This window comes from Leptodactylus fuscus, chromosome 4, assembly GCF_031893055.1.
Source record: "Leptodactylus fuscus isolate aLepFus1 chromosome 4, aLepFus1.hap2, whole genome shotgun sequence".
NCBI classification, from domain to species: domain Eukaryota; kingdom Metazoa; phylum Chordata; class Amphibia; order Anura; family Leptodactylidae; genus Leptodactylus; species Leptodactylus fuscus.
The window spans coordinates 90665220-90683631 of NC_134268.1; the positions used below are offsets into that span (position 1 = coordinate 90665220).

At 43.7% G+C, this 18412-nt stretch overlaps 1 protein-coding gene across 2 annotated transcripts in view; it reads left to right on the forward strand.

Moving 5' to 3' along the window:
• The window catches only part of LOC142200444 (enoyl-CoA hydratase EchA19-like), a 75876-nt gene extending 57922 nt beyond the window's left edge, over window positions 1-17954 (forward strand). For both annotated transcript variants that reach the window (XM_075270804.1, XM_075270805.1), the window contains one exon: window positions 17523-17954. In XM_075270804.1, the coding sequence (XP_075126905.1) occupies window positions 17523-17743 (221 nt within the window). In that variant the 3' untranslated portion in view covers window positions 17744-17954. The remainder of the gene's footprint in view (window positions 1-17522) is intronic.
• Window positions 17955-18412: the final 458 nt, after the last annotated feature.

Genomic DNA, 18412 nt, shown 5'->3' on the forward strand with positions numbered 1-18412 from the left:
GGATAGGGGTGATGTGTAGGGGCAAAAGCAGTGTGGATGTGGAGGCAAGCTAAGCAGCAAAAACTGGGGGTACAAGCAGCCGGTGACATCATCACTGACAAGCACAGCTGTCTGTCAGCTGACAGGCTGACTTTCACCAAAATGAACAGACAATGGATAGACTCATCATATACATGTCAGTTACATGACAAATTTAGTGCAATTTGCAAGTCCAAGATGGTTTGGAGATCTGCGGAGAGGAATCTCACCACCTCTTGCGGGTGCCATCATTTGGAAGGCAAGCCCTGGGCTCAGTGGGTGAGAGCAAGCGCAGGATAATCGTCGTTTGGCCTGGCGGCCACTGCCTCTTCCACTGTTGACAGGGCTGGCGCTGCAGTCCAGACCAGGAGCCAGGACACCTCCACATCTGCCTCTGACACTTTGGGGAGTTCACCCTTATCCTCACCTTTTCCTGCCATTTCTCCTTTTGCCCGCGCCATCATGCGCCTCTTCCCATCAACTCCCCATCTCCCAAGCCTTTCATTTCATGCTAAAGTACAGCGCAACCCACCCACATGCCCAAGGCTTCAACGGCCTCATCTCAAGAAATCTGGCCCAGGAGATGTTGGAATCCCGGCTGGGGGACACTCTGCCCTTTTTGGGCAGAGTGTCTACTGCGCCACCGCACTGTGCCGTCCACACCAGCACTTTCCCCCAAACATGAGGCGGTCCCTAAATTCAGCGCTTAGCCCTAAAGTTCCATGTGACCAGTTACGAATGGACAAGTGCATGCGGACAGGGACGCTACCTTTCAATTTGGGCACAGTGGTTGAATGTAGTTGAGGCGTGGACCGGGTCGCAAAATGTGGTGGCCTGACTTGTCTCCCCACACAACATTCCTGGGAGGAGGGCTGAAACACCACCCTCCTCCGCTGTTAAATTGACCCCAGCTACGAGCTGGAAACGCTGCAACACTGGTGTGGGGAGACGTCAGCGGGCCGTGCTGAAGCTCATCAGCTTGGGGGCCAGACAGCACACTGCCTACAAAGTGAGTCATGCCATCCTCGATGAGACGGCAATGTGGTTTTTGCCACTGCACCTGGGCCCAGGCATGTTGTCATGTGTGATAATGGCCGTAACCTGGGATTGGCTCTGTAGCTTGGCAGCCTGCAACATATTCCATGCCTGGGCCACGTTTTTAACTCATTGCTGCTAATCTTTTGAAAAAGGTACCCCAATGTTCCTGAGCTACTGGTGAAAGTGTGGCGCTTGTGCGGATAGTTTTTAAAGTGTATAGTTGCCGCTGCTAGCCTCTATGCACTCCTACAACGCCTGTACCTGCTGGAACAACGGCTGTTGTGCGACGTCTCCACACTGCTGGCACTAAACATATCATGTGTTGAGCAGAGTGTGTGAGCAGCACAGACCTTTGATGTAGTTCCAACTCCAAAACCCTCGGGTTCGTCAAAGTCAACTCCCTCAGTTGCTCAACCATGAGTGGCCATGGGTGGCAGACTTATGTGAAATCCCATCCCATCCATTGCACTGGACACGAAACATTAGCATGCGCTCAGCACAACTTCGGATATGGCAGATGCGTTAAGCAGGGTGCAGGGTACAACACAGACCAGGCCCGAGCACCAGGAACAGGTGTTAGAAATACTGCAGCATCTGCCATTTCCTTCCAATTTTGGGGTTTTGGACCCGCCACCGACTTGTCTGGACCTAAGTGGGGATCATGAGACACAGTTGCCATCAAGGCAAGCTGTGGTCATGTGCGGTTTGCAGTAAGGGGGCAGTGCGCAATTGGAAGAGGAGTTGGTGGATGACGAGGCCACCGACCCCACATGGACAGGGGTGATGTCTAGGGGCTAAAGCAGTGTAGATGTAGAGGGAAGCTAAATCAACAAAAAACCTGGGTAGAAGCAAAGGCATAAACTGGGGTGATGTTTAGGGGTGAAAGCAGAGTAGATGTGGAGGGAAGCTAAGCAGCAAAAACAGTGGGTAGAAGCAAAGGCATGCAAAACTCTACCCTGTTGGAAGACTTATTCCTAGGTCTGGAACACGTTAATGGCCCCCCTGGACAAATTACTGCCACTCAGGGGCCTAGTGTCACCAGGAGGGACAAGTATAGGCGCATGTTGTGGGAATACCTGGCCGACACCAGCTCTGTCCTCTCCGATCCCTCTGTGCTCTACAGCCTAAACTTATTTTCTCATCTTTTTTTCTGAACTGCACATCTCTTGCCTGCTTCCTTTGGGATCTTAGAAATGGTGGTCCACTTCCACAGATGGTAACTTCAATAGACAGTGTAACGGGAGTAGCTGAGGGATCGCTGTCTTAACCACTTTTTGGCACAAAATTAACTTCCAAAGCCAAATATGGTGCAAGTATATGATGCAAGGACACCTACACACCTATCTCTGACACATTGGGGAGTTCACCCTCATGCGCCCTTTTGGCCTGCACCATCATGCGCCTCTTCCCAGCCACTCCACATTTCCCAAGCTTTTCATTGCAGGCAGAAGTACAATACAACCCACCCCCATGCCCAAGCCTGTAACAGCCTCATCGATAAACTGCTGGCCCTGGAGATGTTGGTGTTTGTTTATGCTTCTGGAGACCCAGGCCTTCCGTCAGCAGATGGCAGCTGGGGCACCTCCCTATGCTGGGCCTAGCCGTTACTACTTCTCTTGGTGTGCTGTCTCTGCCTTGCGCCTGCATGTGTCCCATAACATCAGTCGGGCCCAGAGCTCTGCGCTTTGCTGCAAGGTCCACTTGACCACCGACACATGGACAAGCGCCTGTGGTCAGGGATGCTGCAGTGCTTATCTTTAATGACAGGCAGGGTGAATGTGGTGGAGTCTGTTCCCCGGGTGCAAACTGGGGTGGCCTATCTCCTCTCCCAGGCCAAAATTCATGGCAGGAGTAGACTGAAACCCTACGAAGCTGCAACCTCCACCCCAGCTACTAGCGGAAAACACTGTAACACTGGCATGGGGAGATGTCAGTAGGCCGTGCTGAAACTGATCAGCTTGGGGGACAGACAGCACAGTGCCTCCGAGGTCAGGGATGCCATCCTGGCTGAGATGGCATTTTTTTTTCCCTGCTACACCTGGGGCCTGGCATTTTTGCGCCTGTGATAATGGCTGGAACCTGGTAGCAGATCTGGAGCTTGCCAGACTCAAACACGGTCCACGCATGGCCCACGTTTTCCAACTTGTTGGTGCCATGTTTCTTTGAAACCTACACCATTGTGCCTGATATACAGGTCAAAGTGGGGCCATTTTCGTAAGTGAGAACTAGCCTCTGCTAGGCAGAAAACATTCAGAGCACACTCCTCTCATCTTCGCACCGTTGGCTGGCGGAGGAAGACGAGGGGGTTGGAGTGGCATCTGATGTCCCTATCCCACACGAGGCTAGAGGGTGCACTTCAGTGCATCCCATTGCTTCACCACAAATGGTGTGAAGGGGAGTGGAAAATGGAGGAAATGGAGAGTGACCCTTACAGTTGGGGCCAGCAAAGGCATGCCAAGTAACACACTGGCACACATGGCTGACTTCATCTTGGGTTGCTTTTCAACACATATTTCACATCATGAAGAACAAATAATACTGGATTTTTTCAAGCCTCGAACCCCGGTCTAGGTCTAATGTCTGTTCCTTTCTTATATTAGGGGAGAGGGAAAAAAAATTACTTCAGTGATACGTTTAGCGTACATAGACTGACTATTAATGTGTATCCCACTTAGTGTTGTTAGGGTTACACACCGTCACAACCTGGCTAAAGCTTCTATAGCTGTTAATAAAGTCAACATAACTTTACGGTATCCAAAAAGACAGCTGGTACCGACAGAGAGCAAGACAAATGTCACCCAAAGCTGTGAGCTCTGAACACCCACAGTGACTTTGGCGTCATCATCATTATAAGGGAGTGGGTGGTAATAAATAACTTGGCAGTGCCTAAAACCCAAAAAGCTTATACAACTATATTTACATTAAGATACACAAATGAAACTTTTCAGTAGCATGTCATGAGACAAGCTGATAAGCTCTTCCTTTGTGCAGTGCTATTTGAAAGTTAAACGCTGCCTTTATTTTAATTCTGGAGAAGGTGCAGACATTAGATTTAGAACATGTTGTCTTCATTGTCCAAATCCTCTATATAGGTAACGCGTTTTTCGGGCCGAGCTGTCTGGGAACGAGCTGGTGCAGCACTGACAACCTGGGTGAATATGGCAAGAGCCTGAGATGTAGGGTGAATGAATCCCCAAATTATTTGTGGAATTCCCAGTGAGACAATGGCACTGTATACCAGTATTAAAAATTGTGGGTGCACATAACCCCCATATATTCTTTGAATTCCCAGTCAGACAATGGCACTATATACCAGTATTAAAAATTGTGGGTGCACATAACCCCCATATATTCTTTGAATTCCCACTCAGACAATGGCACTGTATAGCAGTATTAAAAATTGTGGGTGCACGTAACCCCCATATATTCTTTGAATTCCCAGTCAGACAATGGCACTATATACCAGTATTAAAAATTGTGGGTGCACATAACCCCCATATATTCTTTGAATTCCCAGTCAGACAATGGCACTGTATACCAGTATTAAAAATTGTGGGTGCACATAACCCCCATATATTCTTTGAATTCCCAGTCAGACAATGGCACTGTATACCAGTATTAAAAATTGTGGGTGCACGTAACCCCCATATATTCTTTGAATTCCCAGTCAGACAATGGCACTGTATAGCAGTATTAAAAATTGTGGGTGCACGTAACCCCCATATATTCTTTGAATTCCCAGTCAGACAATGGCACTGTATACCAGTATTAAAAATTGTGGGTGCACATAACCCCCATATATTCTTTGAATTCCCAGTCAGACAATGGCACTGTATACCAGTAGTAAAAATTGTGGGTGCACATAACCCCCATATATTCTTTGAATTCCCAGTCAGACAATGGAACTGTATAGCAGTAGCAAAAATTGTGGGTGCACGTCACCCCAATATATTCTTTGAATTCCCAGTTAGACAATGGCACTGTATACCAGTAGTAAAAATTGTGGGTGCACATAACCCCCATATATTCTTTGAATTCCCAGTCAGACAATGGCACTGTATACCAGTATTAAAAATTGTGGGTGCACATAACCCCCATATATTCTTTGAATTCCCAGTCAGACAATGGCACTGTATACCAGTATTAAAAATTGTGGGTGCACATAACCCCCATATATTCTTTGAATTCCCAGTCAGACAATGGCACTGTATACCAGTATTAAAAATTGTGGGTGCACGTAACCCCCATATATTCTTTGAATTCCCAGTCAGACAATGGCACTGTATAGCAGTATTAAAAATTGTGGGTGCACGTAACCCCCATATATTCTTTGAATTCCCAGTCAGACAATGGCACTGTATACCAGTATTAAAAATTGTGGGTGCACATAACCCCCATATATTCTTTGAATTCCCAGTCAGACAATGGCACTGTATACCAGTAGTAAAAATTGTGGGTGCACATAACCCCCATATATTCTTTGAATTCCCAGTCAGACAATGGAACTGTATAGCAGTAGCAAAAATTGTGGGTGCACGTCACCCCAATATATTCTTTGAATTCCCAGTTAGACAATGGCACTGTATACCAGTAGTAAAAATTGTGGGTGCACATAACCCCCATATATTCTTTGAATTCCCAGTCAGACAATGGTACTGTATACCAGTATTAAAAATTGTGGGTGCACATAACCCCCATATATTCTTTGAATTCCCAGTCAGACAATGGCACTGTATACCAGTATTAAAAATTGTGGGTGCACATAACCCCCATATATTCTTTGAATTCCCAGTCAGACAATGGCACTGTATACCAGTATTAAAAATTGTGGGTGCACGTAACCCCCATATATTCTTTGAATTCCCAGTCAGACAATGGCACTGTATAGCAGTATTAAAAATTGTGGGTGCACGTAACCCCCATATATTCTTTGAATTCCCAGTCAGACAATGGCACTGTATACCAGTATTAAAAATTGTGGGTGCACATAACCCCCATATATTCTTTGAATTCCCAGTCAGACAATGGCACTGTATACCAGTAGTAAAAATTGTGGGTGCACATAACCCCCATATATTCTTTGAATTCCCAGTCAGACAATGGAACTGTATAGCAGTAGCAAAAATTGTGGGTGCACGTCACCCCAATATATTCTTTGAATTCCCAGTTAGACAATGGCACTGTATACCAGTAGTAAAAATTGTGGGTGCACATAACCCCCATATATTCTTTGAATTCCCAGTCAGACAATGGCACTGTATACCAGTATTAAAAATTGTGGGTGCACATAACCCCCATATATTCTTTGAATTCCCAGTCAGACAATGGCACTGTATACCAGTATTAAAAATTGTGGGTGCACATAACCCCCATATATTCTTTGAATTCCCAGTCAGACAATGGCACTGTATACCAGTATTAAAAATTGTGGGTGCACATAACCCCCATATATTCTTTGAATTCCCAGTCAGACAATGGCACTGTATACCAGTATTAAAAATTGTGGGTGCACGTAACCCCCATATATTCTTTGAATTCCCAGTCAGACAATGGCACTGTATAGCAGTATTAAAAATTGTGGGTGCACGTAACCCCCATATATTCTTTGAATTCCCAGTCAGACAATGGCACTGTATACCAGTATTAAAAATTGTGGGTGCACATAACCCCCATATATTCTTTGAATTCCCAGTCAGACAATGGCACTGTATACCAGTAGTAAAAATTGTGGGTGCACATAACCCCCATATATTCTTTGAATTCCCAGTCAGACAATGGAACTGTATAGCAGTAGCAAAAATTGTGGGTGCACGTCACCCCAATATATTCTTTGAATTCCCAGTTAGACAATGGCACTGTATACCAGTAGTAAAAATTGTGGGTGCACATAACCCCCATATATTCTTTGAATTCCCAGTCAGACAATGGCACTGTATACCAGTATTAAAAATTGTGGGTGCACATAACCCCCATATATTCTTTGAATTCCCAGTCAGACAATGGCACTGTATACCAGTATTAAAAATTGTGGGTGCACGTAACCCCCATATATTCTTTGAATTCCCAGTCAGACAATGGCACTGTATAGCAGTATTAAAAATTGTGGGTGCACGTAACCCCCATATATTCTTTGAATTCCCAGTCAGACAATGGCACTGTATACCAGTATTAAAAATTGTGGGTGCACATAACCCCCATATATTCTTTGAATTCCCAGTCAGACAATGGCACTGTATACCAGTAGTAAAAATTGTGGGTGCACATAACCCCCATATATTCTTTGAATTCCCAGTCAGACAATGGCACTGTATACCAGTATTAAAAATTGTGGGTGCACATAACCCCCATATATTCTTTGAATTCCCAGTGAGACAATGGAACTGTATAGCAGTAGCAAAAATTGTGGGTGCACGTCACCCCAATATATTCTTTGAATTCCCAGTCAGACAATGGCACTGTATACCAGTAGTAAAAATTGTGGGTGCACATAACCCCCATATATTCTTTGAATTCCCAGTCAGACAATGGCACTGTATAGCAGTATTAAAAATTGTGGGTGCACGTAACCCCCATATATTCTTTGAATTCCCAGTCAGACAATGGCACTGTATACCAGTATTAAAAATTGTGGGTGCACATAACCCCCATATATTCTTTGAATTCCCAGTCAGACAATGGCACTGTATACCAGTATTAAAAATTGTGGGTGCACATAACCCCCATATATTCTTTGAATTCCCAGTCAGACAATGGCACTGTATACCAGTATTAAAAATTGTGGGTGCACGTAACCCCCATATATTCTTTGAATTCCCAGTCAGACAATGGCACTGTATAGCAGTATTAAAAATTGTGGGTGCACGTAACCCCCATATATTCTTTGAATTCCCAGTCAGACAATGGCACTGTATACCAGTATTAAAAATTGTGGGTGCACATAACCCCCATATATTCTTTGAATTCCCAGTCAGACAATGGCACTGTATACCAGTAGTAAAAATTGTGGGTGCACATAACCCCCATATATTCTTTGAATTCCCAGTCAGACAATGGAACTGTATAGCAGTAGCAAAAATTGTGGGTGCACGTCACCCCAATATATTCTTTGAATTCCCAGTTAGACAATGGCACTGTATACCAGTAGTAAAAATTGTGGGTGCACATAACCCCCATATATTCTTTGAATTCCCAGTCAGACAATGGCACTGTATACCAGTATTAAAAATTGTGGGTGCACATAACCCCCATATATTCTTTGAATTCCCAGTCAGACAATGGCACTGTATACCAGTATTAAAAATTGTGGGTGCACGTAACCCCCATATATTCTTTGAATTCCCAGTCAGACAATGGCACTGTATAGCAGTATTAAAAATTGTGGGTGCACGTAACCCCCATATATTCTTTGAATTCCCAGTCAGACAATGGCACTGTATACCAGTATTAAAAATTGTGGGTGCACATAACCCCCATATATTCTTTGAATTCCCAGTCAGACAATGGCACTGTATACCAGTAGTAAAAATTGTGGGTGCACATAACCCCCATATATTCTTTGAATTCCCAGTCAGACAATGGCACTGTATACCAGTATTAAAAATTGTGGGTGCACATAACCCCCATATATTCTTTGAATTCCCAGTGAGACAATGGAACTGTATAGCAGTAGCAAAAATTGTGGGTGCACGTCACCCCAATATATTCTTTGAATTCCCAGTCAGACAATGGCACTGTATACCAGTAGTAAAAATTGTGGGTGCACATAACCCCCATATATTCTTTGAATTCCCAGTCAGACAATGGCACTGTATAGCAGTATTAAAAATTGTGGGTGCACGTAACCCCCATATATTCTTTGAATTCCCAGTCAGACAATGGCACTATATACCAGTATTAAAAATTGTGGGTGCACATAACCCCCATATATTCTTTGAATTCCCAGTCAGACAATGGCACTGTATAGCAGTATTAAAAATTGTGGGTGCACATAACCCCCATATATTCTTTGAATTCCCAGTGAGACAATGGCACTGTATACCAGTAGCAAAAATTGTGGGTGTATATAGCCCCAATTCTATTGCTAGGGGACTTGCAGGGTATTTCTGAGGTGAAGGTGGGGGGGCACACCGTTGGAACGGGGATTTGGGGTGTATATATGGGGTATACGGGAATACACTGTCAGTGTGTTCCATTCAGGATCCTGGGAAAGCTGGGTTGCGGCGATTGAGCCCGTCAGTGCCACGTTACACTGACAAGCTTCTCCCTGGAATTGAAGTTATATGTAAGCCCAATATATTCTTTGAATTCCCAGTGAGACAATGGCACTATATGGCAGTAGCAAAAATAGTGGGTGTATATAGCCCCAATTCTATTGCTAGGGGACTTGCAGGGTATTTCTGGGGTGAAGGTGGGGGGGCACACCGTTGGAACGGGTATCGGGGGTATATATCGGGTATACGGGAATACACTGACAGTGTATTCCATTCAGGATCCTGGGAAAGCTGGGTTGCGGCGATTGAGCCCGTCAGTGCCACGTTACACTGACAAGCTTCTCCCTGGAATTTAGCTCTTATAAGAGCTGTTGGTTGTCTTCTCCTTCCTATCCTAGCCTGTCCCTGCCTACCCAGAATCTAACCCCTAGCTAACTGGACGGAAACCTCCGTCCTCGGTGAATTGCAAGCTCAGAATGACGCGAAGCTGGGCGTCGCTGTTCTTTTAAATTAGAGGTCACATGTTTTCGGCAGCCAATGGGTTTTGCCTACTTTTTTCAACGTCACCGGTGTCGTAGTTCCTGTCCCACCTACCCTGCGCTGTTATTGGAGCAAAAAAGGCGCCAGGGAAGGTGGGAGGGGAATCGAGTAATGGCGCACTTTACCACGCGGTGTTCGATTCGATTCGAACATGCCGAACAGCCTAATATCCGATCGAACATGAGTTCGATAGAACACTGTTCGCTCATCTCTAGTCATAGTAATGAATTGCTGTGGGATTGGTGAGATTATTAATACTTATTTATTTTTTAACCTATTAAGAGCCTAGTGTCAAAGTTGATAGGAAAAACCCCTTTTATTTAAAGGTTCATTGTATAAGCACATTAAATATATGTGCACATTCTAATTCTACTTTTTGTTGCCATAGGTCAGCAGAGATATGATCTGTATGATCCTCTATTTGCTGTCACATCACTTGATGATACTGTACTGCAACCATACAACATCAGTCTAATCATGTGACCTTAAAACAGTATGCTGTGTATGGGGAGGTAGCGACGGGAAGCTTTTCTTAGCCTGTCGGAGTGCCTAACGCTCTCCATAGATCTACTGTGTACACATTTAGTCAGTTCTGAGTTTTCAGTGCTGAAACAATTTGACAGCCACTGACTCACGAATGAACAGATCACATTTTGGGAGCCACTTTTATTTCTCCACTAGGTAACCTAATCCCAGAATTTTATACAAAAATTAAATAAAAAGGTAACTTTACTCTTAGTAAAGTCTGATGATACTGCAATAAAACTACAGTATCATAACATGAATCCCTTGAACAGTACTGAGTGGTTTTCCCAGCTCCATAATGCTCAGTTGCTCATTTCAAGACTTGCATTTGTTCGTAGTCTGTTGGGTAAATTGTCAGAGTAAATCATCTGTTAGAATAACAAGGGTGTAGCTCTGTAGAAGGTAAACGTTCCAGAATTTGGTGTGATATTGCCTAAAAGATAGATCACCCCTCTGAAAGGTAAACAAATGAGTAGTGTGTGATATACAAAATACTGTGCTGTTTCTATCGAGCTGATATTTGCATGATTATTAAAAGCTAACAGTACTGTTAATCCTGGAGTAACACCCAATGGGTACTTCACATTTATTAGTATGGCTGTAAGCCACAAATACACATGTCTATGTGAGCTGAAAGTGCATCCGAAATCATCTCACAAGCCTGAACGTTTCAATAACCTTTCTGAAAGCTAGCAATGTTGTTATTCATTAAAATGTATAAATATACTTAACCACTTCAACGCCAGGCTATTTTTCCTGGTTCAGGACTGGATATATTTTTGGTTTTTTTTCATACTTGCAGTTTTGAGGGGTATAACATTTTTCAAATAATTAAAATTATTTTTGTGAATTTTTTCATTGATACATGGGGCTTTATTTTTATGGAATTTTTATATGTTTTTTCTTTCTTTTTATATTCAGATAAATCTCAAAAAGGGGAAGGAAAATGTATTTTTCAGTCTTCATTTTGTTTCTATACCTCAAAGTGCTACTAAAATGTTCTTAACCCATTAACTGCCATGACCCCCCAATTTGGGATTGGGTACTTTAACCCGCCTACAAATGCCATCTGTCATTGAGGAATACAAACAAGACATTCACATGCTCCAGCAGGATGTCCCCATGATAGGAAACCTAATCTGATCACGTGCATGCATTGCCTTGCGCATACGAGGTCATTTTCACGGTGCAGTTCCCGTATTATTGGGGGGGCAAATGGCAGTTAATGGGTTAAAATGGCTTTCCCTTATTGTTACAGTAATTTTTTATGTCACTGAGGGCACAGTGCTAGCACGTGCGATGTGTGTATGGTAGTGGTACTGTTTATTTTATTTTTTTACCCATAAAAGTCATAATAATAGGTTTTTTTTTCAGATTTACGTTGTAACTGGGGCTGATACATTAGCCCCATTACAAGAGGAATGCATCTATCTAAAATGAATAGCAGAGCTGATTGGCTCTGATTTCAGCCTCTATCATTGCGGCACCCTCATTGAGTGTTGGATATACAGTGATTGAGATGCAATGTTGCAATGACTGGCTCTCTGCTCCTGATCCTGCTAAAGTCTTATACAGCTGCTTAACTCTTCAAAGACATAATGCCCATTGACTTTATATATCCTTGGAGAGTTAGATGTGGACTGCCCAATGCCTATATACATCCAGGCGGTGACGGTCAATCTTCACTGAATATCAGTTACAGTTGTGTTGTACTTTATGATATTGCTGGTCATATCCATTCACATGAATAAGACTGAGCTGCAAGAAGGCCATATGACCCATAAACATGGTGCCACTAGCCCAAAGAAGTGGTGCAGTGCTCGCCAGTGTCATAATGTCAAAGGCTGTGGAATTGGAGTTGTGGATTCATGATTAGCAAAAAGTTTCAAAATAAAATGATTAGTTTTTTTGATTCCAGTAATTGATATTGTTTAATTCACTATTGCATATTTACTTTCAGAAAAATTCAATCGCTGGCCTTTTTTCCTGCATTAGGGGATCTTTATGGATTTCTGTTCATGGCTGTCAGCCATTTATGTAGAAGCGGGAGCTGGAGTCATGGTTTGCGTACTGACCTCACAGCTCTGGTGAAGTCAGCTGATTTTAGAGGAAGGTGTTGCGAGTCCAACTCCCACCAATCTGATATTGTTGACATGTCCTAAGGACAAGTTACCAAAGAATCGTTTAAAAGTGTCACTGTCATTTAACACAGTTAGGATTGTGTTGTTTATATGCAGCAGGATATACATATATATATTGTTAAAGCTAAACCTGCAGTCTTGGTAGCATATGCATACTGAGACTCTCAGCTATAAAATCACACCAGAAGAACTTTTCAAGGTTGAGTAGATTTCAGTGTATGTGCTTGGTCCTGGAGGGTACACCTCATTTATGAGGAACTGTGTGCCTAAGGGTCCATTCACATGGAGGAAAATGGTGAGGAATTTGGTGTGGAATTTCAGTGCTGAAAAAAAGCCTCCCATTGACTTCAATGCTAGCAGAAAAAGGAACCCATTGAAGTCAATGGGAGGCTTTTTTTCAGCGCTGAAATTCCACATCAAATTCCTCACCATTTTACTCTGTGTGAATGGACCCTAAATCAGATGCACCCTCTACCAGTGATGAAGATATGAAGATTGGTGTTGAAAGGTCTTCAGAACTATCCCCTGATGGCCACTTGGAATACCAGTACATTATTTATGTCTGCCTATCAATCATAGAGTTATGGTACAGTACATGTGGCTGAATATACACTGCTCAAAAAATAAAGGGAACACTAAAATACCACATCCTAGATATCAATGAATTAAATATTCCAGTTCCAAATCTTTACTCATTACATAGTGTAAATCTAAATGAATATACCATGGAGGTCTGGATTTGGAACGATACTGAAAATCAAAGTGGAAAATCAAATTACAAATAAATCCCACTTCAGTGGAAATGCCTCAAGACAAGGAAATGAGGCTCAGTAGTGTGTGTGGCCTCCACGTGCCTGTATGACCTCCCTACAATGCCTGGGCATGCTCCTGATGAGGTTGCGGATGGTCTCCTGAGGGATCTCCTTCCAGACCTGGACTAAAGCATCAGCCAACTCCTGGACAGCCTGTGGTGCAATGTTGCATTGGTGAATGGAATGAGATATGATGTCCCAGATGTCCTCTATTGGATTCAGATCTGAGGAGCAAGCAGGTCAGTCCATAGCATCAATGTCTTAATCATGCAGGAACTGCTGACACACTCCAGCTACATGAGGTCTGGCATTGTCCTGCATCAGAAGGAACCCAGGTCCCACTGCACCTGCATATGGTCTCACAATGGGTCTGAGGATCTCATCCCAGTACACAATGGCAGTCAGAGTACTTCTGACTAGCACATGGAGGGCTATGTGGCCCTGCAAAGAAATGCCACCCCACACTATTACTGACCCGCTGCAAAACCGGTCATGCTGAAGGATGTTGCAGGCAGCAGATCGCTCTCCATGGCATCTCCAGACTCTGTCACGTTTGTCACGTGCTCATTGTGAACCTGCTTTCATCTGTGAAAAGCACAAGGCGCTATTGTTGAATCTGCCAATCTTGATGTTCTCTGGAAAATGCCAATCACCCTGCGTGCTGTTGGCCTGTAAGCACAACACCCACTTGGGGACGTTGGGTCCTCATTCCACCCTCATAGAGTCTGTCTCTTCACAGTTTGAGCAGACACTTGGATATTAGAGGCCTACTGGAGGATGTTTTGCAGGGCTCTGGCACTGCTCCTCCTTGCACAAAGGTGGAGGTAGTGGTCCTGATGCTGGAATGTTGGTCTCCTGTGACCCCCTCCACATCTCCTGGTGTACTGGGCTGTCTGCTGATATCTGCTCTATGCTCTGGACACTGGACTGACAGAGACAGCTAGCCTTCATGCCACAGCTCGCATTGATGTGCCATCCTGGATGAGCTATACTACCTAAGCAGCTTCTGTGTGTTGTAGACACTGCCTCGTGCTACCTCTAGGGGTGAGAGCAATTACAAAATGCAAAAGTGACTAAAACAACAGCCAAAAAGGACAAGAACAGTAGTACCACTCCTTTATCAGGGTGGCCTTGCTATTGCCCATCATTTCCATCTATTGTCTGTTCCAGGAGAAATTGATTCACATTCAGTGTTGCTTCCTAACTGGACAGGTGGATTTCACAGGAGTGTCAATGACTTGGGGTTACATTGTGTTGTTTAAGTGTTCCCAGTGTATATCCTACCAACCAAAGGACATAAAAAGTCTTGCAATTTGTGCTATGTATAGAAGTCTGTATTGTCTGGAAGGTAAGAAGTAATAAAAGGTCCGGTTGATGTTCTATATTTGTGATCTGTTTGCCTTGGCCAGATGTTCCACCATTTGCAGCATTAGTGTCTTAAACCTGGAAGATGTCCATTTTCTATCTTATTTGGATCTATGTGGCTAATCTGTTATGATTTGCACTGCACAGTAGATTTGAGCTGTTCTTCAGAACTCAAGGCCAAAACATTTTCATGATGTCTGTGTTTGTATGTGCACTGCACAACTTGTATACAGGGAGAACTAAGGGAGGTGATCACGTATGAAGTGTACAATATTACAGCACAGAACATTATTCAGACCTCCCGAAACTACCATCATTTCGTCCAAGAGGTGACTAATGTCTCTACAGACTCAGTGCAGCTGCCTTGCACCCTGGGCATGTTGTTGCCCTGATTCAAATTAAAATATGACTGTTTTGCTTGGCAGGTAATGGGCTATCTTTAAAACTAATGCTAATAAAATCAAGTGCCGTTTGCCGAATATACTGTAAGCAAAGTAGAATGACATTTGGCATGTTTTTCCTGGCAGGTCATACTAACTAAAGGATGCTCGGGTGGAAACTGACATTAAGGAGAGTAAAATGGAGACATAAGCTTCAGGAGCAAAATAACACATTTTGTATCTGGGAAAATTCATTTAATTCTTTTACAAAGGTTTCAAAGTGTTCAAAATTATTTTTATGGTTTGTCTTGGTCTCACACATTACAATTTTTACTACAAAACCACCTACATGTTTAAATGTTATTTTCCAATACCCACCCACCCGCTGCCACACCAAAAACTATTAAGCTGGTCCTACACATTACTTTAGGCTGCTGAAGAGGTAGATTTTGAACTGTTGGTTGGTCGGACATAAACAGCAAACCATCAACTAAAGTTGGTCAGAACTATAATTATCTGTTGTGTTGGATTTTTTTCTGCCGTCTGTCTGGGGAATTTTGTATTGTGGCCATTTGTTTCTTCTTCTAACACAAACCCACAAAGTGTCCTTTATTTCTTGTTGAACGACTTTCATCTGTTAATGTTTCAAGTGTCTGTAGTTAAACGCTTGTTGAAAGGTTTGTGGTTGTTCAAGTCTTTGGGGTCGTTGGCTGGACAGTTCATTGGCAGTCTAAAATCTGATGTGCATGGCCAGCTTTAATCACCCAATCCTATTCTCCTATGGACTGAGACTGGTGCCATTTTCTGTGCTGAAATGATATAATAACGGCAGAGTGACCAGCACACTTGGCTGTTTCTGCATTTACATCCTCTTTACTAGATGGTCTAGCCTATAAAATGGCACATGGAGATCCCAAATTATTAGTGGTGGCTCAGTGGTTAGCACTGCAGCCTTGCAGCGCTGGAGTCCTGGTGTTCAAATCCCGCCAAGGGCAAAACACCATCTGCAAGGAGTTTGTATGTTCTCCCCGTGTTTGCATGGATTTCCATCCCATACTGCAAAGACATATTGATAGGGAAAATGATTAATTGTGAACCCTATGTGGTAAGGGGTGCAGGTGAAAAACAACAAACTCACTTAGAAAACTGAGTTAAACAGGAACAGCTTTAGGCTCCATTCACACTGAGTAACGCTGGCGTTTTTTGTGCTTATTTTGGCACATAGCAAACGCGGCGCTATGTGCCAAAATAAGCAAAAAAAACGCCAGCGTTACTCAGTGTGAATGGAGCCTTACTGGTTATGATTCTTGAACACAGCAACAGACTATTGAACTATTCCAGCAGGTAAATCATATACAGTAGGGACATTGTCACTATAAAAACTTGGGTAAGTAACAGGAGAGGTATAGCTACAGCTTTAGTGGCACTGTTTCACTTGTTACTGTCTCTCAGTGGGCTTTGCTTACTGATCCTGCTTGGAGGGCACTGGACTTCTCTGGGGTTCATGCTCTGTCTTCCCAAGGCAGTACACTCCTGTGTCATTGTTGCACTTCTATCCCATGTGCTCTGCACTTCTCTTGGGGTTGGTTCACACTAGCGCTTGTATTCCGTCCGCAAGGAGTCCGCATGGAGATTCCCCCGGACAGAACACCAACGCTAATGCAAGCGCTGTGCAGTTAAGCACACGGAGCCCATAGACCATAATGGGCTCCGTGTGCTTGCCGCACACTGCCCGCACAATTCATTCGTGCGGGCAGTGCGCGGCAAGCACCCGGAGCCCATTATAGTTTATGGGCTCCGTGTGCTTTGCAAGCACATCGCTTGCAATTGCGATTGCATTCTGTCCAGGGGGTCTCCATGCGGACTCCTTGCAGATGGAATACAAGCGCTAGTGTGAACCAACCCTTACTTGCACTGGTGTGTGTTGCTGTCCTCCTTCAGTGCAGGCATGTGCTCTGCTTACTGCAGCACTTCTGTATCTGGCTGGGCTATTGTGCTTGGTTTTGGTCATTACATGACACTACCCTTGAGCTCTGTTAGTAGACACTGTTTCTGCCCTCCAGCACTGCAGGCTTCTCCCCTTGAAAGCCTTGTGTGTCCCAGACTTCCTGTGCCCTCAGCTTCTTCTTCCCCTATTGTCTAGCTGGGAACTGGCTCCCTCTGCTGGACTGGGATGATAGCAGCAAGTCTCCATGTTCTAACATTGCAGCCAAACCTCCTGGCATTACGCATGTACAACACAAATACCTGGTGTAAGACTCTGATGTGTGACATATACACCGTGGATCGATCATGTCATTGAAACCATTGCAGAGAGAACAGGGTTTTTTTTGGGGGGAGGGGTTTTATACTTGACTCTTCAGTGACTGTTTCCTTGTAACTAAGTATAAACTAATGCATGTGATCGCTTTTTCTTTGTTATGCATTTTTTCCATATTGCAATTATTTATTTTTTATGACCTTTACTAATGCCCCATCATATCACTCTTGTAGGCCTTCAGAATGCTATTGAACTAGCAAAACAGATCTCTGGATTCCCCCAGAAATGCATGCGTAGTGACAGAGCGTCTGCCTATTACAGCACATTTGATGCCACCAGCTTCACAGATGCAATGCAGTATGAGTTCGACCACGGCGCAGAGGTTCTGGCTGAAGAGTCCATTGCTGGTGCAAGCAGGTTCACAGCTGGTGAAGGGAGAAAAGGGAAGTTGTAAATACTCTCTATCCAGATGCAGGATTCTCAAGAATAAAGGCATTACTCAGCTACTTGTGTATGTATCAATGTACAATATTGGTACATATTGTGAAAATATCATTTACATTCTGAAACTGACAATGTTTATATATAGGGCACATTTTGTTGTGCAGAGTCATAAAGGGGTTTAATTGTCTCTTTGTATAATTTTACTCTTAAAGATAGAAATAAATACAGGAATCAATTTTGGATGCTTCTATAGTGCGTGGCCAAGCTTTTCTGACTTTTTGAAAGGGTGATGGTAAAAACCATATTTACACGGTGCTTGGGGCTTCTAATACACAGATGTTTTGTGGCCTGTGGACCAAGGATGCGTTAATGGTCCAGCTACATTGGGCCCCATCTTTGTTTGTTCGGTCTTCTCCTTGAAGGTCCCCAACCAAATAAACAGCAATATTGGTCACAACGGGTGCCCTTGCAACCCGGGTTCCTAAAACAGACGGCCTCATAGGCCCCCTCTCCACAATATCTTTTCCGGGTCTAGGGAATTTCCTTAATTAGTGGTCAAAAAGCAACTGTTACCCAAAAGGGAGTGGGAACTTACTCTCCCTGTTGCTTCCATAGCTCAATTAATGGACTGTAGACTACAGATATTGTGGTAGACTACACGTTTTAGTAACAACTAGAG